The sequence below is a fragment of the Gossypium raimondii genome, chromosome 13, assembly GCF_025698545.1.
Source record: "Gossypium raimondii isolate GPD5lz chromosome 13, ASM2569854v1, whole genome shotgun sequence".
Lineage (NCBI taxonomy): Eukaryota > Viridiplantae > Streptophyta > Magnoliopsida > Malvales > Malvaceae > Gossypium > Gossypium raimondii.
In genome coordinates this window covers 52,750,747-52,772,755 of record NC_068577.1, presented here as the reverse complement: position 1 = coordinate 52,772,755, position 22,009 = coordinate 52,750,747, and the positions used below count along the sequence as shown (strand labels likewise).

Genomic DNA, 22,009 nt, shown 5'->3' with positions numbered 1-22,009 from the left:
CTGATTCATTTTGTTCTGAATTATTGACAGACATTGCAGCCAAAGATCACTCACGAACAAAGAAGAGCTGAAGAACAAAAGATTCAGCTTACAGAGACATTTAATCAAACATACGGCAGACGCAAACAGCAGCTAACTATCATCAATTTTGTGGCTCGGATACCATGTCGAAAAGCTGCTTACAGTATGAAAAAATAACAGTGATGTATTCTGAAAGCAAAGCATAAAAGATAATGAAATCAAAAACATTTATGAAGTAGAAGAAAATAACAGATAAAAAATCATAGGAAAAAGAAATATGAGAAACAAGAGAGAGAGATCTTGTGAGTGTAACACTCTATTTTTTAATCATCATTTTAAGCATTAGAATGAAGAGTAGCACCTAGGCTACTTATAGCAGTTCAGGTGTTCTAGATAATTCGATAACAAAAATAACAAACAAGTTACAGCTGTACCAATCATAACAGACTTAATTCATAAGCCAGGATCAATCATTAACAGAAATGCTAAACTAGAAAATGAACCAGCACAAACACCTTGCGAGTAAGCTATGTTGTGCTTAACTCAAACATATCATCGAACACCTGAATATCATTCTTACTGCCTGATACCTCCCACGAAGCCCAGTGCAATTTTTGAGAAACGTCACTGTTAGAACCCCACTAAATTATTCAATGACCACATAAATACACTTATACAGTAAACATGAATAACTTGAGCAATGGTCTTCAAGACTGCATCTTTACCTGGCTTTGACAACGATCTGTTATTCCAGCTAAATAGCCTCTTCGCCAATCTTTCTTTAATAAAAGAAAAAAAAATATGTTTTTTGTTTCTTCCGATAAGAGAAGGAAACCCTAAATATCTCCCATCATTAAGAGATAACCACACATTCAAGGTAGAGCAAACCTACTGTTTTTTAGAACGTTTTGTGTTAAAACCAAACACGATGCCCGATTTCTAAAATTAACTACCTGATCAAATGTCGCTTCATAATTAGCTAGAATCTACTTCACTATATTACACTCATCCAGTATAGAAAAATACCATCTAGAAAAAAAAAAAAAAAGAGATGAGAAATACTTGGGCTATCCCTGCAAATAGAAACACCATGTAAAGCTTCGGGTTTGAATTTATAAAGTCAAATTATTTAAAATTAAAGGGTAAACTATAAAAATAGTCACTTTTATTTGCCTCAAATTACATTTTAGTCACTTATATTGAAAATGTTACGTTATCATTTTGTTATGAAGTTATCATTTTACCATTAAACTCCGTTACCTCTCTAACGATAATCCTATATGGTAATCCAAATGGGTTTTAAATGTCAACTTAGATATCTCGTTGTTGGAATGGAAATAGGTTTTTAATTAAATAAATTTAATTTGGATTGCCACGTAAGACATCTAAGTTAACATTTAAAATCCATTTGGACTGTCACATAGGACTGTAGGGAGGTAACGGAGTTTAATAGTAGAGTGATCACTTCATAACAAAATGATAATGTAAATAACTAAAACGTAACATTTCAAACATAAGTGACTAAAATATAATCAAGTAAACAAAAGTGACTATTTTTGTAGTTTACCCAAAATTAAAACCATTTTTTAAAAAAATTCAAACCTACAAAGTAGTAGTGAAAAATCAATTTTTTTTTTTTTTTAAATTTTCACATATTTTATTTTCTAAAAATAATTTTAAAATTTTCAATTAATCACATTCTCTATTAACATTTATAAAAAAAATGAAAACAAAGTTAATTTTTGTTTCCTAAAACCAAACTGAGGTTAATTTCTACTAATATTTCATGACTTAAAAAAGAGAAATAAAATCTGTGGCGACAGTTGTTTTCTTGAATTTTTTTTTCGATTATTGTCTTCAACGTTTGAAATTTAATCAGCCTTCATGGAAGTTAAATTTGCTGGTTTAACATTTAATGAAGAAGAAGCGATTTTACAAATACAACATTTTTCAATCCCAGAAAAGGAAGAAGGGGGTTTTCTCCTGGTGGGATGCTTTCTAACAGCTAGCGTTATTCACTTTTCGGCTATGAAAAGCACCATGGCAAATCTATGGCATCCAATCAGAGGTGTCCAAATTCTGGATCTAGGGGAAAGAATGTTTTTATTTCAGTTTTTTCATATTATGGATATGGAGAGGGTTTTAAAGGGTTCACCATGGACTTTTAATAATCATCTGTTGTTATTACATACGCTGCAGTGGAGGGAAGACCCTTTAAGAGTCTATTTAATTTTGACACCTTTTTTGGTTCAGATTCACGATTTTCCTACAGGTTTTTTTTTAGGCTTTGGCAAAGCGATTAGGTGATTTCATAGGCACGTTCTTGGAATATGATGGAGCTAATATGAGGAAGGGATATCAAAATTTTTTACGAGTTAGGATCCAATTAGATGTACAATACCCTTTAAAGAGGAAAAAGTCGGTTATGTTTTATGAAAATCGGTCATATGTCAAGTTCAAATATGAAAGGTTAACACTTTTTTGTTTCTATTGTGGTCGTTTAGGACATAGTGACTCATTCTGTGAGGCGAAAATGCGTTTAGGTGTGGAGATTACTGAGATGGGCTGGGATATTTCAATACGAGCACAATCTAAAAGAGCTCGAGCACAAAGTAGTGTTTGGTTACGTGAGGGAGAAGAGGGAGCAAGGGGAGGAAATCTTGATGGAAATCAGGCAACTGAAAGTAGAATATGAGGTGCGATAAATAACTCTGGTTGTGGATCTATATTGATCCCATATTAGGATTTAATCTGGAAGGGAATTCGCCTTCCTATTTTAAAAGGGAGAAATCAATCAAAAGAGGAAAATTAATTTGCAATGGACCATGATGTTGAAGAAGGTGTTTTAATAGTAGAGGAGGGGAAAAAGATACAAAGAGGAGAGACTGAAGGGTTGATAGTTGGCGAAGAGTCCAATAATTTGGCCTCAAAGAATAGGAGGATGGTGAACAATAATCTTTTATTATCAGCGGCTGCCAAAAGGTAAGCCGACCGAGAGCAATGAAAATCTTAAGTTGGAATGTCCGTAGTTTGGAGAATCCACGGACTGTGCGACGGCTTCAGCATTCGCTGAAGATATATAATCCCCAAATGGTATTTTTTATGAAGACAAAAATTAATAGGAATAAGATGGAAAGATTCCGAAGAAGTTATGGTTTTCCTAATGGTATTGATGTTGACTCGATTGGTTTTAGAGGAGGGTTATGTTTGGCGTGGCGTGGGAATGTTAATATTACGCTTCAACTTTTTTCAAAAAGACACATTGATGTGGTAATCGAAGACAATGACGAAGGTAACAAGTAGAGATATACTGGTTTTTATGGCACTCTTTATACACAGGATAAAGATGAGTCGTGGGATAAAAATCTGCATAGTGCTGAGGAGCTTCCATGGTTGGAAGATTGTCATCTATTGGATGTGGGTTATTCTGGAAACTGGTTTACACAGGAAAGAGGAAATTTGTCAGAAACGAATATTCAAGAATGTTTAGATAAATGAGTGGCTACAGAGGAATGGATGTCGATATCTTTCGCATTCTTTTTCAGATCATTGCCAATGCTTATCATTACGAAACGAGAAGACAAATGGTGGCCTAAAAGAAGTTTCAAGTTCGAAGCTTGGAGGGTTTTGGAGGATTCGTTCACTGATGAGGTTCGACGTATCTGGGGTACTTCAACATGAGATTTGTTACAAAAGCTAGAAAGTGTAAGGTTTGGAGAGATGGGCTAATCGAATTCGTAGAAGTCAAAAAGAGAAAAAAGACCTGTTAACTTCTAGACTGGTAGAGTTGATGGAATCCGAAAGGGATGATGAAAATTTGGTAGAACTTATTGACACAAAAATTCAACTTAATTTTGAGATTGAGAAGGATGAACGCTATTGATAACAGAGGGCGCGAGTGAATTGGTTGAAATTTGAGGATAGAAATACTGCGTTTTTCCATAAACAAGCGACACAACGACGAAGAAGGAATTTTATTCGCAAAATGCAATTTGATGATGGTAGGGAAATGGAGGAGGTTCGGGAAATGGAAGTAATTGCTAGATCTTATTTTCAGAATCTGTTTTCAGCTGGGGAGAGGGGAATCATGAACATATTTTGTCAAGAATTGATCGTTATGTGTTTGATGAGGACAATTCTCGACAAACAGCGAGATATACTAAGGAGGAGATCCGAGTGGCATTATTCGAATTGGGTCCTACAAAAGTGCCAGGGGAGGATGGTTTTTCGGCCTTATTCTATCAGAAATGTTGGCCAATTATTAGGGAAGATGTTACATCCTTTTGTCTACAACTATTGAATAAATGTATGGATATTAGTCCGATCAATAAAACTAATATTGTGTTAATACCAAAAATTTCAAACCCTTCAAATATTACTTATTTTCAACCCATTAGCTTATGTAACGTGCTTTATAAATTGATGGCTAAGGCCATTGCAAATCATCTTCGGGAAGTGTTAGATAAATGCATTGATCTAGCACAGAGTGCTTTTGTACCGGGGAGGTTGATTTCGGATAATATTTTGCTGGCTTATGAAATTTTACATACCTTAAAACATAAGGATGTGGGGCGAAAAAGGGTTTATGGCGGTGAAATTAGACATGAGTAAAGTGTATGATAGGGTTGAATGGAATTTCGTGAAAAAGATGATGAAGCAAATGGGTTTTGATGCAGGCTAGGTTGATTCTTTAATGAAATGCGTATCTACAGTTTCATATTCAGTAGTCTTTAATGACTATATTGGAGAAAATTTTCACCCTACTAGAAGACTTAGACAGGGTGATCATTTGAGCCCATTCATATTTTTAATTGGTAGTGAAGGCCTTTCTAGTCTTATGCGGCTTGCAATGAAGGGAAACATACTTAAAGGGGTTAAGGCAAGTAGAAATGGTCTGCAGGTCTCATATTTATTATTTGCAGACGATTGTATTTTATTTGGAGAGGCTACAGAAAAAAGAGCTTATTTATTGAAACAGATTTTGCACGAATATGAGAATTACTCCAGTCAGTGTGTTAACTATGATAAGTCTACCGTATTTTTTAATACTAATACGCAAGAGGGGGACGGAACAATAATTTTCAAAGTCATTGGTGTGCATAGCTCAAATGACCCAGAACACTATCTTGGTCTTCCCAATATAGTGGGCAGAACGAAGAAATTGTCTTTTCAAATTTTAAAGGATAAATTTAAGCAACGGATAGATAATTGGAGTGTAAGGTATATCTCTCAAAGAGGAAAAGATGTGTTCATAAAGGCTATTCTTCAACCCATTCTAGCCTTCACTATGGTTTTTTTTTTTACTCTCTAAGTCTTTATGCGCTGAATTGGAGAGTATTATTGCTAAATTCTGGTGGAAAAAAAGTCAAGGTAAAAAAGGTATTCACTGGTGTGCTTGGAAGGATTTATGTTCCTTAAAAGAAAATGGTGGTTTAGAAACTAGCTAAACAAGGATGACGTCTTGTTAATTTTCCAAATTTTTTGCTAGCCCGAGTTTTGAAAGCAAAATACTATCCGAATTTGAATTTTATTAGTGCTTAGTTAGGGAATTTACCTTCGCTTACCTGGAAGAGTGTCTGGGCAGCAAAGGGACTCTTGGAGAAAGGTCTATGTTAGAGGGTTGGCATGGGGGATTGAATTTCTGTTTGGGGTGATTTATGGATATGGGGAGTTGATGCAGAAAGATTACAGAATAATGCCAACAATGTAAAGATCAAGTTAGTATTGGATTTGATTGATGCCACTAATAGATCTTGGAAAACATATATAATTATTAATACCTTTAATGCGGATACTGCAAAGAATATTCTATAGATCCCTTTGGCAGAGATAGTACACGACAACTTCCAAGTGTGGAGAGGAGAACCTTCAAGCGATTTCTCAGTCAGAAGTGCCTATAAACTATTACATGAGGCTAATTCGGGTCCTAGGAATAATCTTATACAGACCGAGATTAAAGATTTTCACAGGAAACTATGGAATTTACATATTCCTTAAAAAGTTAAAATTACAGTATGGAGAATCTCTTGGAATTACATCCCTACTTTAACTAATCTCAAGCATAAAAAAGTGGCTGTGGAAATTTATTGTCCCCGATGTCGTAACTCTGAGGAAGACAGTAATCACATTTTCCAGCATTGCCCTACAACAATTGAAGTATGGAAGAACTTAAATATTTCCTAGGTTTTTAATAACGTCATTCAAAGTATGTGGGAGTGGTTCACCTGGGTTTTTAGTCGGGGGACTAGTGAACAGTGTCGTCTTTTTTGCTATGGACTATGGTCAATCTGGACACATAGAAATCAATTAATCTATGAAAGAAAAAGTAAGACAGGTAGGGATATTTTGAAACAAATCTACAGCTATATTTCTGAGTTGAACGTCTTAGAGGATAAGAAACTCGCCCTAAAAATAGACAGAGGCCACAAACAGACTGAAAGGAGAACGAGGGTGACAATTTATTTTGACGCAGCCTTTGACAAGCATTCTTCCAGATCTGCGTCAGGACTAGTAGTTCGGGATGTGGGGGGCGAGATCTTGGTATCAAAGACAGTTATTCATACCGAAATACCATCTCCGTTTGCGGTGGAAGCACATGCAGGGTTACAAGCCATTCAGTTAGGAATTTCAATGGGTATTAGCACTCTGGAAATAATGGGGGACTCAAGAATAGTAATAAAGAAATGCCAAACTACAGATCCCGACAAATCGGTTATTGGGGCACTCATCAGAGATATTCACAACAAAAAGGTTCATTTTTAGGAGATTGGTTTTCATATTATCCCTAGAACAGAGAATGGATATGCCCATATTCTTGCGCATGAAGCATTGGAAAAGGGAGAAGGACATTACCTGTTGGGTGGTGTTCCAGACTATGTTCGTCGCGAACAGGAGAAATGGCGGCCGAGACAACCAGACTGATATGAATAAGGAAGACCTTCATGGTAAATCGATAGCAGAAGATAGATTTTTTGAAATCTGTAATCATCAAAAGCTGAGATGGTGATGTGGTGTCCAGCTATTGATTTTGATTTCTTTTTTTAAAATTTGTTTTCTCATGGGCCACTCCTGTTTGGTTTTGGTTCCGACTTTTTGCTTTCGATTTGGTTGGTTTTATTTTTTGGATTCAAGCCCAGTGCTGGTGGGAACCTTTCCTTTTGTTTTGATATGTTTTAAGTTATTATAAAAAGAATAAAAAAATAAAAACAATAATAATGCTGTTCCTTGCAATTTATTTTGTTCTTTTCCCTTTAAAAAATCATTCTAACAAGCATTAATTTATGTTGGTTGAAAGGATGGATATGAAGAATTCTCTATTCTTGACTAATGCTTTATCTTTGCATTCAATACTGTCAACAATCTCAATAAACATGCTTTATACAAATTTGGAAGATATTCTTTCCATATTTTAATAAAATTTGATTTCTGACTAACAAAATATTATATATAACTACTACTTTAAAATAAATACTAGTTTTATGCCATACTCAAGTTGTAAATAAAGAAAAAAACAATTTATGTAAAGGTATATTTATAGAAAATTTATGTTAAAACCTGTGAATTAATGTGCCTCAAGTTTAAATGGATGTAAGTAAATTAATTTCATAAAATAATACGAGATTATGATAAGTGAAAATTTTAAATAACATTTTTTTAAATAAATATGAAATTAAACATGTAAAAGATCTTACCATTATAAAATGACCGTTGGAATCTGATCATCTCAATATGGCCGTTGCGATATGGTTCTTGAATTTTTTGTGCCACTTTGCCCCTTTGAGAATCCTATAAATAGGAGGAATTTCTCCTCATTTTTACAAGTAACAAAAATGAGTCTTTTCCCTAAAACTTTGGCATCTTACTACAATTACATTAGAGGAAATTCTGTTTAGGACTATTTATGACTCCCCCGACCTTTCATGGGAATTGAATCTAATGTGATTTTTTTGGCTAAGTTTTTCCAACTAGATTTAAAACTTTATTTTTATATTATTCCCCGATTCCTCAAAGAAGAGTAATACCAATTGCGTTCCATTTTCCTTATAAGGGTGTACGGATATTGAAGTTGCGTGTTAACCTTGAGAGTAACGTCCACTACACGATTACACCAACCAGAACGATTTTGTTTTTAAGGCAGTGGTTCTTCCACGGTACATCGATTCTTTCTTTTGTTTACGCTTGATTTATTTTCCAATCAATACTAACGATTTTATTTTGCAATCATATTTTTCCAACAAAAACAATATCTACCTTTATAAAGAAAAAAAGTTTTTAATATTTTACTATTCCCTTAAAAAAACATAACTTTAGGATTAAATTAGAAAATCAAAATCTAAAATAAAATATAGATTTAAAAGCAATATAAAGCATAAATTGGTTGATTTCAAATTAATATTTGAATGGGATGGTGTAGGAACACAAAACTACCAGCCGCCATATTAATTTAAATGAAATGACGAGTTGACTTTTAAATATCTAAGCCCTTATAACTAAACTTTACATCAAATTTTCCTTAGCTTTGTCTTGTTGTAATATCTTAAATTTCATTGAGTGCATCATCAAAAATATGTAGCTTTGTCCTCCATACTAAACTCAATTTTAATTAAACAGTCAACAACAAGATTACCTTTTCTAGGGACTTATTGTATCCACTACTGTCCTTCAGCTTTTGAAATTCGCTAGGCCATTCTAAGCACTGTGATTCCTAAATCGGTCATTATATTGTCTTATAAGGCTTTGATCACCTCTATATATTATCAGTCTGAATTGTGGCTTTTTTGAAGCATTGACTAAGCAACACGAGAAATCCATCTAAAATGCCTTATAATAAGCCCGGCCCTTGGAGGTCGTCTAGAGGTGCGGCCGCCCAAGGCCCAAGGTTGAAAGGGATCTAAAATATTGTTTTTCAAGTTTTAAGGGCCCCAAAAAAAATTAACTTTTAAGGATCTAAAAAATTCTTTTATATATCAACTTGTAAGAGACCTAAACAAATTTTTCTCTAATTTTTAAGAAACCTAGAACCCCATTTTATTATTTTAACTAATGCTCACGAATTATAGTCGAACCTAAAAAACTGTGCATTTTCCTGAAATCTAATTCTCATGCTATCCCGAAAAGCCACCACCCACAAAAACATTTCCATGTTACCATCAATAATAAAATAATACAAGATTTAAAATCTCAATAATCATAATTATGGAATGGAATGATGTTTGATTACTCTTCCACCTTCCTCCATTTTTCCCAGTTCAGAAATATATAAATTGTACGTAACCTAAGTGGAGAATAGGATGCTTTGCTTGCACGGCTTCTGTATTCATTTTTGGACGCTGTTTCATAGTAAAAGCATATCTTTCTTTCTGGTATGAAAATCATAACCACATCAACCCTTCCTCTTTCACCAACTGCTATTCTAAATTTAATTTTATTTTATTAAACATCATATTTTTAGGAAAAAACTTTGAGATTTTTTGTTTACTTTTATATTTAAATGAATTTTTCTCATTAATGGTAATTATAAATAATATGAAAAGAGTTTACAAGATTTCCTTCAGATCTTTTCCCGTAAACTTGAAGAAGTTACGATTATGTTGTTAGACCGTTTGTGACGGTGATTTCTTGATTGCTCCTCCTGGTGAATAGTTTTCTAGTGAAAAAGAAAAAGTCAATATGAGTTTAATAATTAAAAGATACGGGTAAACTACCAAAATAGTCACTTTTGTTTTCCTCATGTTACATTTTAGTCACTTATATTATGCTGTTGTAACATTTTAGTCATTAAGTGTTAATTGCCATTAACGGCATAACGGTAAGCTGGCGTAGCACATTAAATCATCATTTCAAACCAAAATTTTAAGTTAAATTATACAATTAGTTCCTATATATTTTTCGTTTTGAGTAATTTAATTTTTTTCTTTTACATTAAAAGAGATGGAGAAGGGAGGAAAATAGACGGAGAAGAAGAGAATAAAAAAAAAAGGAAAGTTAAAAGAACATGAAAGAAAAAAATAAATTGCTCAAAATGAAAAAATATGGGGACCAATTGTATAACTTAACCTAAAATTTTTATTTGAAATGATGATTGAACATGCCACATCAACTTACTGTTACACCGTTAATGGAAATTAATGGCTCAGTGACTAAAATGTTAATTTAAATAACTAAAATGTAATCTGGGTGAAACAAGATTTTACAGTTTACCCTTAAAAAGAAAAGGGTTAGAACTTAGATATGGTGGGACCCAAATGAGGACAAGAAATGTGGGAATTGCGGCAAAAGCAAAGCGCACAACACCAGAGTTGTGTTCTGACTCTGAAACCAGTTGCGGTTACAAAACTCAAGTAAGAATAAAAGAAGGAATTAAGAAGAATCTATTGATGTCATCGAAATTTACCCCAGACAAGTTACCTCACTGTTAAAAGGCTATTTATTTTAGCTAGTTTACTACCCTACCCCCTTGACATATAAAGTTAGCTTCCTTGTTATTCATCCTTGTATTTATATGTGTGCGCATGAACATAAGAATAAGATCACTTATATTTTTATCAAACAGACCACACAAAAACTATATGTCCCGGTGTAGATGGTAGAGTAGTGCCTTTTGAATACGTAAAAAAAGAAGAAGTAAATTATACGTAAAATTATTGAATTACTAGCAAATTTATGCTTTGATAACTTTAAAAAGTTATGAAATAATTATTAAATTATTGAAAGTCTACACTTTAATTACTTAACTTCAAAAAGTCTAAACTATTTAAATTTTTTTAATTAAATCATTTTGTAATTTTATAAGGTTGAATGACTAAAGTGTAAATTTACTAATAGTTTAGTGACCTTCGAGGTAATTTTACCAGAAATAAAATATACTTGCCACAAAATATGGTAAAAGTACCATGGAGAGCCTTATACTAAGCGTTGGATTGCATTTTCCCCCTCTACTAAAAAAATGGTAAATCAGTCCCTATATGTTAACCAAAAAGTAAATTGGTCTTTTTTGTTAAAATTTCACTTATTTCTACTATTAAAAACTAGTCTCTTTATGTTAGTATGAGGTATATGTTGCACGCCACGTGTCACAATCTGATTATTTTGTTAGTTATGTCAATTTTTAATAGTAAAAATTAATGAAAATTTTAATAAAAAAGATTAATTTGTTACAGGGACTAATTTATTTATTTTTGAATAGAAGGGTAAAATGCAATCCGAAAATCTAATATTAAATAACAAGTAGCTGTCCTTATTAACCTCAACAGTCAACAAAATAACCAGGTTTCAATTTATGAGAGTTCGACCAGAGGTAGGAAGATGGTCCACTGTCATTAGTCAATATCGAAACCAAGGTTTTTTTTTTCTTTCTTTTTTTGAAAGCTAATAAATATTTGAAATTTAGATTTTAATTATAAAAATGAACATGATTTGGGGTTTTGACTTTTATCCTTTTAAACTGTGGGCTTCAACTGGGCTCAATGGACTGAGCCATATTTCAAGAACAAAACGGGCTCAGATTGGGAGTAAACCACGTCACAGGTGGGCATTTTTGCCCTGGTCAATCTGGAAGGAAATTAGGGTTTTTTTCTTCTTCTTCTTCGCATATAAATTCAGCAAACGAGAGCCATAAATCTCATTTGCAGCAGCAGCCTCTCTTTCGCATCTTGTACGCCACTCTCTCTATCTGGATTTCATATTCATGTTTCGTAGTTTTAAATTTATCTAAATTTTATGTTATTTGGATGTTCTAATAAGCATTCATTCACTCTTATTTCTTATATTAACGTAACTGTTAATGTTTTCCTAAATAGCAATAGTTAAATTTGGATTTGGGTTTTCTCCAAAATATTGTTTTATTATTCATGGTATTCGAATTAGAATGTGATCTACAGAGTATTGAAGTTGAATTCGGGTTAGCTTTTTTTTTAAATTAATGAATCTGGTATTGTATTAGGTGATTTGAGCTTCGTGTTTGTGTTGGGTTAAGCAATTCGCCAAGATGCAGAACGAAGAGGGTCAAAACATGGATCTTTACATCCCCAGAAAATGGTATTTAATTTTACTTAGCCTATGTTTCATAATGTTAGTTTCTTTCCCTTTCACCACGTTGTTTATGTTGGAAGCTTACCTGTGGTGTGTATGTTTTTTTGTTGTTGCAGTTCGGCCACTAATAGGCTGATCACCTCGAAGGATCATGCTTCTGTCCAGATTAATGTTGGGCATTTGGATGAGCTTGGCAGATACACTGGAACTTTCTCCACTTTTGCTCTTTGTGGCTTTGTCCGTGCCCAGGTCCGTGTTGGATCTCTATTACCAAATTGGTTATATTGGTTTTCGTAGGTCTTAATTATTATTTTCGTGCCGTTTTAGTGTTGGATCATATTTCTGTGGTATACGCGGAACTTGGAAATTCTTCCATATATTTGAAATATTATATCCTTGTAATCGTGTTAGATCAGAATTCGGGAATTTTTGGTGTTTCTAGGTGATTGTTTAAAGACAAACTTTAGGTCTGTGAGGATGTTGAGTTGTGTCATACGTCAAGTGCTGATTGATTTGTTCATGTTTGCAGGGTGATGCTGACAGTGCACTTGACAGGCTTTGGCAGAAGAAGAAAGCTGAAGTCCGACAGCAGTAGTGGGAGGTGGATTGCTTTTTACTAATTGCTTGGTCTCTGAATTTTGGAGGGAAAATGTGTTTTTTTTTTTTAATCAGTGACCTTTAAGTTCTAGCTTGGTTTTTTAAAATGGATTATGTTGAATTTGATCTGATGATGTTTCGTACCTAATTTGCTTGCATTGAACCTCATATATTATCTTTTTGTTGGCTTATTAATTTTGCATTAAATCTTGTATTCGGAGGAAATGTCAAGGTTCAAAACATCGGTTGAAGATGAGGGCTGTCCTAAACTATTTTTGTTGGGAAAAAGGCCAAATTTGAACACTGCCTTAAAATTAAGTTTGTCATGAATTCCGAGAAGCTAAAATGTTCGTGAAACAACATTGCCTTCTAATAAAGGGTTACCAAATTAATACATACAAAACCATTCTAAAAAACTTTAATGGTAAACGGTTTGAAACCTATATTTTCACGCATCAGGTTACGTATACCTTGCGTCCAGAGCCATATGTAACTAAATAAAACTGAAACAATTATCCATCGAGGCATGTATTCAACCAAAAATCTCGAAGGCATTCATTTGAGTTAACTAGATTTCTTATTCTGATCATAGAAAGACCTGGTTTAAGTAGAACAGGAAATATATGTATATTTTTACCCAAAATTTTGTCAAAAAGAGTACCCAATGCGTTAGGTTCCTACTAAAACAAGGATTTGCAGAAGGTCCTGATGTCCGCAACCTCCCCCCTGCTTTGCAAGAAGAGGCTGTATCCATGGTTTGAACTCTTGATCAAGTGGATAGAACATTGCACCGGGTATGACTTTCTTGCAAGCACTATTTAATTAGGTTTTCAAGCATCATCAGCATTTTGTGGAGTGCTTCCTGCAAGCCAACCCCATACGCCACCTGGGCCCTGCCGCTGCTTTGCATTTATGGCAACTTGTTCAGATGTGGCTTTTTGTCGCTGCAAGAGTTCAAGTTCCCTTTGTAGTGTTTCCATTGTCTGTAGCTTCTGTCGTAGTTCTGCTACATCAACCTGTTGATTCAAGAGTATAAAAAGACAATTAGAGGCTTTTTTCCCTTCAACAAATAGAGTTCTGTACTTTGGAGGTATATGCGTCCTCGTATAAACCAAATTTTAATTAGTATAGTAGCTAAAACGGTCAGCAATGAAGGTCGCAAAGCAAACCATAATAACCCCACTTTCCAAGTAAATTTCATGCAAATAGCAAAGTTGAGAAATATTTCAAATTCATTTGGTATGCTCCGTATTTGTGAGCCTGATTTTAAATTCTTGTTGTGAAGTGTGAGGTAACAGTAGTATTAAAGGAAATCATAGTTTGGATGCCCATTCAATATGGAGAAAACAGATCAAGTACATAATATGCCATGGCATGGTTCTCTTGATTCAAAAATACCTCTAATTTGAAACATCTTGACTGCTCGGACGCAAGTTGACCACGTACAGATTGGAGCTCCTAAGATGTAAATGAAACTTGGTGAGAAAAATGTTTAAGCTAATAAACACCACTGTTTTCCGAACTTATGCAACTGGAACAATGAAGAACTACATGACCTGCTATTATACACGTAAAAAACTACCTTGTATAGGTCTGTGTTTCGAGCCTCAGCATCTGCTAGTTCTTGCTTTAGCTGGAGAGACAGCAATTTCTCATTATTGAATGATGATTCTAGTTCTTCCTTCTCCGCCTTGAGCATTGCTAGAATGTGCTCACTAGTCTCCCCACCTTTGGATTTCTGCGGGTACTCTAAATTTAAGTGAAAGAAATAGAATTGATGATAAATTAAATAAGACATTCTGAACACCTTAAAACTACAGTATTGTATGGACTGGTTTTACTGTTATAAAACTTTTGATGTTGTGTATGAATGTTATGATGTAAACTAGAACCACAAAATCATATGTTTGCAACAGAGGCAGCAACACATAAATGGAGCTAGAATGTTTATTTGTATCAGAAGATTTCAAACAGCAGGTTTCAAATGAAGGTAAAATGGTTATATTGTCTCTCAAAATATCACATACCATGGGCTCAAAATTATCTATAGCAGTTTCTCGTATCTTTCCTTCTTGACCAACTTCAAACTCGGATTCTAAATCTCTGGTAGGATTTGTAGCATTATGCACAGCAGAGACACTGTCAGGAAGAGGACCCTCCATTATCTTTGATTGCAAGGTTGACTTGTGACTAGGCTTAAGAACATTAACCTGATGGGGAACCATAAATGATTGTATAGTAACAAAAAGACAAAGTCATATACAAAGAGATCAAAACCACCTATACCTCACTGTTGTAGTGTCCATTATATCCTCCAAAAGATATAAGTATATCTTCCCCATTAAGCGAGCCCACAACCAGACTTAAACCCTACAATAATAGACAATTAAATAGAAACTTTGCATCTTAGATCACTGACACTGGAAGTTATCTCCTATATAAAGACCAACATACCACAACTATATGTACCGTTCAACGTTAACACATGCATTACATACAACTGAGAAAGAAACTCTTCTCATGACCTATTAAAATATTACATTACTCTTGCAGAAGCACAGCTTCCAAAGTTCCCATCATTTTCATGGAATAATTGTTTCTTAAGTCTAAACGCCAATGATATTAATTGATGACAATGAAAATGATGAACATGTTACTAAAGAAATCCAGTAAAATCGTCATAGTAATTACAGAGAAGCACGACATCAAATGCAGAGAGTCTATGCATCATCTCTACCATTCCTTGTTGATCCACATTTAGCAGTTACAATTAAACCAATATATATAAGATGCAGTAATCCAAACAAAGATTTTCCACATCCCACCTGTAAGCATTTTACAGGTAACAAGCATTTTTAAAATGTAAAATACCTCACTAGCAAGAGGAACGCGCCCTTCAACTGATGTCACAACTGACCAAGCGAGGGTTGACATGTTAAGGACAACAGTTTCTGATGCCCCTGGAAGACAAGAATAGGACAAGCAATGAAGACTAGGGAGCAGTAATAAAAAAGTAAACATTTTCACGCAATCAACATATCCTACCAAAGCTCTTTCTTATCTTCATATGAAATGGAGACACTTGATGGTATAACTATAACAATACTAAAACTAAGCATGGAGTGAGAAAGTCATCCAAGGAACAATCTGCAATAGCAATCTTCTATTAGATTTTGGAGTGAGACATTTACCACTTTTATTGTCTCCACCACCAACAATAAACCAGTTCTCCCCAACAGTCACACCTGCATGACCAGCCCTAGGAACTGGTATCTCACCTTGCTGTGTGGGTCTTGACCATTCCATCTACAAATCCAAATACATAAAGATAGATATACTAATTCCTCAATAGCCCATGCAAAAACACAAAAGAGTAATCATCTTACAGTTTGCAAGTCAAGGACATGCAAATCATTGAAGCAAGTAGCATGTGAACCCCCACCAAAAATAAGAAGGTAACGCTCTGCATGCACTGCAGCAGCATGACCAGACCGCGGTGAGGGAGGCACCCCCCTGCATGACAATGAGAATAAACAAATATTAAGAGTTACCAAGGAATATAAAATTCAAATGACACTTCAAATCTATAAACTAATTGGGTACAAGGGATTACCCAAAATAGAAGTGCAAAAAAAGGATTATATCATGCTGTTACATAAAATGTACATTGGTAAACAGGTTAGATTCTATTTTAATGTTGTAGAAATGAAGCTCAGATATAGTACTAGAAAAGTAGAATTTGAATTCAAGTATGATGCATGTCAAAATGTCAATACACCAAAAGCAAAAGAAGAATTTAAGCATGTGAAGTAATCTTGGACCACGACCTCAGTATCAGTTTTATATAACAGTTTTGGAAATTTAAATATTAAGTTCTTTACCAGAACGAACAGACCTAATTATGAATACAATTTCAGTCGCAAGCTAGTCTTAGGAACCGGATTGAAATTCAAACGTCAGATTCTTATTAGGTCAAAACCAACAATGGACCAGGCTGCTTGCACTATGCAGCCAGACCCTTGTTCAAGTCAGCCCTTGATAAGTGGAAGCTGGCAAGTGAAAATTCATTTACATTTTCCATGTTAAAGGCTATAGAAGTACCAGTAGCACATATTTAACAAAAGAATTCAGAAATCCATTAACATTGTGCACTGTGGAGGGATAGTGCAGGAATAAGATTGCCAAAAGTAATCTTACACAGCATCAATTTCATCCCAGGTCAAGGTTTCTAGGTCAAGTATATGTAAATCATTCAAGAGTGTTTGCTTTGCATCCTGTCCGCCAAATATCACTAAGGTTGTTCCAACAAGGGTCACAGACTGACCTCCACGAGAGACCTGTAAGGCACTCAAATTAGGAAAGGAAGTGTTAACAGTTCGAAATGAAATTTTCAGAAAAAAAAAAATCAAAGAATCCACCATGAGGAAAATAAAGGGGCACAAGAACGTATAAGCACACGTATTCAATACATTTTTTATTTTCCAAGGTTTAACTTCAGCCTATGTTCAAGCATACCTATATGCTAATAAACTTTCAGCTAAATATAGCCAGAAATCAACATACAATGATCTAGTTTTAAGTTTCTTAAATACCATATTCAATTAAGAAAGAAAGGTTAATTCTACCAGTGATCACCATCTCAAAGTCATTAAGAAAAACCAAAGGCTGGTCTAATTATTTGTGCATGGTACAACAATCATGAACCTGCTAAAATTTCTAAATATAGTGCTATAATTTTCAAGTTGGTACAGCAGAAAGAGAGTTAACATGAAGAAAATATGAATACCGGTGGTTTTCCATAAGTATTCAACATTGACCATGTGCCAATTTGTAGATCAAAGGCCTTCACTGCCATAAGAATACAGTACAGAATAAGATAATAAGAGAAAGACGGAGAAGAAAAATAGTCCTCAAATTTTTTAATTTGTTAATAAGGGGATAAAACAAGTACCCTGGAAGGTTTCAGAAGGATCCTTTGTATGGCCAGCAATTGAAAGAAGCTTGTTCTCCCAAGGTATCTATGGGGAAAAAATAGGAGAGGGGAGAGAGTCAAATGATATGACTGCAGAAAGACAATTAGCATTAATACAAGAACTTTTAGCGAACAGATTCTAAAGAATTGTGGGTTTTTCCATTAGAAAACTTTGCTTTTGAGAAATAAAAGGTAAAAGAAAAAAAAGAAAAAGAAAGAAGTTGATCAGTTCTATATGACCAGAAATTAAAGAAACTGATTCTCCGTAGGTGCCTAGGGGAAACACTAGAAGGGACAGAGAGTTAAGCATGGATACAAGAATTTTTAGCCAACAGATTCCAAAGAAATGTGCATATTTACTTAGAGAACATTGCTTTTAAGAAACCAAAGGAAAATATAAAGAAACTCAGTTCTCTACTAACCAATGAATGACCAGCAGATGGGGTTATATTTATAGGAGATGGCGTTTCCACCGACTTAGATTCAACCTTAGCTTCAATCTTTGACCAAGTACAACTTCTCAAATCTAAAACCTGCATCAAACCTTACATTATGGTGAAAACTGTCATGTGTAGTTATAGTCTACAAACAATAAATTAAAGCTTAGCAAGACTACATATTAAAATAGAATTTTCAAGCAATGGCCTGGAAAGTGAGAATTATAATTTGGTAATACTTCATTCCAATACCAAAACTATACAGTAAACTGAATTGTACTAGAAAAAATTGGATGTTACAAAAATACATGTGTAAAAAATTGGATGTTACAAAAATACATGTGTATTGCATGTTAAGGTAAATGAATGACTTACATGAAGATCACTAAGGTAACGACCATTGTGATTTCCACCATATATATACATCTTGTCCTCGACAACTGCTGCTGCATGCTGACAAGTAAGAGTAAACATTCTTTAGATGAGGAAGAAGGCAAGAAGAAGAAGAAAGGACTTGTTTCTAAATGATAGAGATGTCAATACCTCATATCGGCCTTTGGGACGTTGACCAGTTATTGGAAGTGAAGTCCACTGATCATATACAACAACTGAGCCAAGGCCTTCTGATACAACATCTATATCCTGAGTTTCTATCAGGCCTCCATTTTCAGCAGAAATGGTCTTTGTCTCAGCAAAAGAATTCCGGTTTTTGATGATAGGCTCAACAATCGCATTATGCTGTGAACATGCATACAAGTTGAGAAGGTGAAAGTAAGTAAAGAGAACCACAGGCCCCAACTAAAAGCACCTCCCAATAAGCAACTTCGCTTCTCTCATTCAAATTTTAACTACTGACTGAACAGAGCAATTATGCAAACTCAGACTTCTCTAAAAGTTGAGAACAAGACCTGTAACAGAGGTACATGCCCAACCTAAATTGTGAAAATAAGAGACAATGGGAAATGTTAAAATCAGAAAACCAAAACTGAGAAAATAACAGATTACTCACATTCATTTGAACATCTGTAACAGGCTCCAAAACAGAGTTAGATGCCCGTGAATACCATCCTGGTTCTTCTTCCTGAACAATGAGTCAAAGAATAAGGAACAAAATAGAAAACAATTAAGTCAAACTAAAATGATTCATATAAACGCAAAATATCAAAAAAGTTATGGCCTGTACCTCCAATATTTTCACAAAGAGACGCATAGCTTCTGCAGACACCATATTTCCAAGCTGCTTCCAGCTGTATAAATAAAAAAAAGCTTTACCAGAAGAACGATTATCAAAAAGAAAGAAGGAAAAAAAATCATGGACAACATCCATCTGACATATAATAAATTGCTTTCTATCATCTAATTCTCGAGTTACATAATAAACAAACATAAAAAACAAGCATATGGCAGAGAGAAAATTGGAACAATCTAGATCTGATAAATATAAATAACACAGAAGTACATCTCCATGCTTTTTCCAGTAGAAGCACGCAATAAAAACTATGCACCATGCCACAATGCCACCAAATGTTGAAACAACCAAAAAAATCCATCCCACATATAAGTGACTATCCATTCACATCTCTCTGAATAAACATTGCTATCATCAGCACCACTTTGAGTAAATGGATCAAAACAGTATCACCCTAGGAATAACCATAACAAAATTAAAATGACCGTTACAACACAACAACAACAAGACTAGAAATGTAAAATTACAAATAGAAGTAAATGAGCTTGCAGACCTTTTCCATTTGCCTTGTTCGACAGGATTCCACAAACTCGGTTTTGGAACATTACAAGGGCCTACAGTAGCCTGTAATCACATAGCAATTCGGAAAATTAGTAACCTAACAAAACACGAGCTTCATATTCAAGTACTAAATAAATATTCATTCAATTATTCGATAGATCAACATCCGAATTGTCTTGAATTCAGAGTATAAAGCCAGATCTACAATAATTACACTTCAAATGCTCCAAAAATATTATATACAAAAGCAATCCTAATACACGAAATCCTTATCCGAAATAAGATAAACATCACATTGCCGGAAATTAGCAAAAACAAGTCGCTTTCGTATTGAAGAAGGCGGCATCCAATGAAATAAGAGAGAAGGAATTGAGAACGGTGAAATTACCTGCTGGTATAAGGCGTACAGGATCAAAGCGACGTCAGTGGAGAACCTGGAGCCAATGTCCTTGTCGTTGGAATTGGGAGATCCGTCGAAGCCAACGTAAGCAGCCGCCGCATAGAATCGTTCCGGGTACGCGAGGCCAGAGCTTGCCCTCGCCATCGTCGCCAATTTTTTATTGACTTTCCTCTGTGTTCGTCTCGGAGATTTGAATTTGACCCGAGATTTATATACGTACCAGTTTTAAGACTTGAGAAATACTTTTTAGCGACGAAATGTTTAAAAATGTAACGGAGTTTTATTGGGAGGTGTTCGGATATGTTAGCTTTGTTTGGGTTGGCACTTGCGCCTTGTCTTCAAGTTACGTAATCTTTGTTATTCCCTTTTTACTTTAGCATAATTATTTTTTTCCTTCCAACTTACCATATATATATTTAATTTTTGTGAAAGGAAAAATTTGTTAACTCTGATGTGGCACGAACGTGAATTACATTTAATTAATTTTTTAAAATATTAAATGTTTACATGTTATTTATGAGGCAACCTACGTGTATGTCGCGTAAGTAAAATTAAAAACATTAATTTTTCATCTATATTGAGATAATTTAACCAAAAATGTAAATTTAAAGGTTAAAATTGACGAAAAATTAAATGAATGGCTAAAATAATTTTTTTAAATAGAGAGCCAAAAAGTTAGTATGCCTTTTACTTTTTATTTTCAACAAATTCATTTGTTGACAAAAAAATTATAACAGTAAAACCTTATCACACACGTATACATTTAAAAATTGTGGATTTAGAACACAAATGTGTCTTTAAAGATGATATATAATGAAATGTATAGTTTGAAATTAATTAATCATAATAACACACGAAATATGTATAATATTCAAATAAAAATTAGATTAAATTATGAGTAAAAATTAATTTAAACGCATAAATAGATTAGATAAACAATACTAAATGCACTAGAAATATTTATCATGGTTTTATCGTCAATTGTGAGTTAATGTAAACATCAACTCAATGAACAACATTATCAATATATATATATATATACAACTAGTGGAGATAATAAATCGTGCATATTAAAATAAAATGTATAAAACATATCAAAATAAAACTTTGATTGAGTGGTAAAATTAAGATTCTATTAATTTAATTAGTGTGCGTCCAAATTTCACTATATGTATAATTTTATTAGTTTTTGTTAAAATAAAAAAGACTAAAATACCATCGAATAATATAACTTATTTTAATTACAAAAAGACATTTATGTAATTTATCTAACCGAGTGGTTGCCCGGTCGACTCATGGCACCAACTCAGTTAGAAGCTTAAATAATGATATAGATTTTAAAATAAAAAAAATTCAATTAGTAAAAAAAAATTGACATTATAATGAATTTAAATTTAATAAAATAATTTTAACCGTATTAACAATTAAACTTATATCTTTAAATTCAAAAAATAAAATAATTTAATTATTTGAAATAAAAATAAAGAGACAAAATTCAGATCTACAAAGCGTACCAGATTGGAAATATATTTTAACCCAAAATAAATAAATAGAAGATGCCATAAGGCCCATGGGCCATGACTTACGGTTCAAAAGCAAAAGTTACGGGCTCTTTTAAGTGAGAAGCCCATTGGTGAGTAGATGAAACTGGCTAAATCTCTCTTGTTGACATCTTTATATCTTCTCAAAACAAAGAAAGCCTAGTGGAAGGTGAGAGAAGCTTGAACTTGTGTATTAGATTTTATTCATGTTTGGACTTCAAATATATAATATATGCATGTATGTTAATACACTGTTAGTGA

The 22,009-nt window shown here is 33.8% G+C and overlaps 2 protein-coding genes and 1 long non-coding RNA gene across 4 annotated transcripts; 1 reads left to right on the top strand and 2 right to left on the bottom strand.

The window, feature by feature from the left end:
• Positions 1-5,644: 5,644 nt before the first annotated feature.
• LOC105782341 (uncharacterized) lies at positions 5,645-7,092 on the bottom strand. Its single transcript, XR_001129790.2, has 4 exons — positions 6,874-7,092; positions 6,246-6,308; positions 5,802-6,163; positions 5,645-5,662 (listed from the first exon to the last, which is right to left on the bottom strand). It is a non-coding gene; the product is annotated as an uncharacterized LOC105782341 (long non-coding RNA).
• A 4,429-nt stretch (positions 7,093-11,521) lies between these two features.
• Positions 11,522-12,839, top strand: LOC105782340 (40S ribosomal protein S21). Its single transcript, XM_012607027.2, has 4 exons — positions 11,522-11,674; positions 11,963-12,057; positions 12,168-12,300; positions 12,581-12,839. The coding sequence occupies exons 2-4, from the start codon at positions 12,008-12,010 to the stop codon at positions 12,644-12,646; spliced, it is 249 nt and encodes an 82-aa protein (XP_012462481.1). The 5' UTR covers positions 11,522-11,674; positions 11,963-12,007; the 3' UTR covers positions 12,647-12,839.
• A 340-nt stretch (positions 12,840-13,179) lies between these two features.
• LOC105782337 (acyl-CoA-binding domain-containing protein 4) lies at positions 13,180-20,495 on the bottom strand. Of its 2 annotated transcripts, XM_012607021.2 has the most exons (19): positions 20,196-20,495; positions 19,800-19,870; positions 19,241-19,304; positions 19,067-19,138; positions 18,966-18,989; positions 18,601-18,795; positions 18,433-18,510; positions 18,043-18,153; positions 17,600-17,666; positions 17,435-17,496; positions 16,846-16,985; positions 16,035-16,161; positions 15,840-15,954; positions 15,520-15,608; positions 14,935-15,018; positions 14,676-14,858; positions 14,231-14,386; positions 14,047-14,106; positions 13,180-13,664 (listed from the first exon to the last, which is right to left on the bottom strand). In XM_012607021.2, exons 1-19 carry the CDS (start codon positions 20,349-20,351, stop codon positions 13,479-13,481), a joined length of 2,040 nt encoding a protein of 679 aa, XP_012462475.1. In that variant the 5' UTR covers positions 20,352-20,495; the 3' UTR covers positions 13,180-13,478. The 2 variants fall into 2 exon arrangements, with proteins under 2 accessions (XP_012462475.1, XP_012462476.1); XM_012607022.2 differs by lacking the exon at positions 18,966-18,989 and having other exon boundaries at positions 20,196-20,493.
• Between the last annotated feature and the right edge of the window lie 1,514 nt (positions 20,496-22,009).

Coding starts and splice junctions, on each gene's coding strand:
- LOC105782340 (XM_012607027.2), top strand. CDS start 12,008: ATGCAGAACGAAGAGGGTCAAAACATGGATCTTTACATCCCCAGAAAA. Junction 12,058..12,167: donor CTTTACATCCCCAGAAAATG/GTATTTAATTTT, acceptor TTGTTGTTGCAG/TTCGGCCACTAATAGGCTGA. Junction 12,301..12,580: donor GTGGCTTTGTCCGTGCCCAG/GTCCGTGTTGGA, acceptor TCATGTTTGCAG/GGTGATGCTGACAGTGCACT.
- LOC105782337 (XM_012607021.2), bottom strand. CDS start 20,351: ATGGCGAGGGCAAGCTCTGGCCTCGCGTACCCGGAACGATTCTATGCG. Junction 14,387..14,675: donor TAGATAATTTTGAGCCCATG/GTATGTGATATT, acceptor GAGTACCCGCAG/AAATCCAAAGGTGGGGAGAC. Junction 13,665..14,046: donor CAAGATGTTTCAAATTAGAG/GTATTTTTGAAT, acceptor TTGAATCAACAG/GTTGATGTAGCAGAACTACG.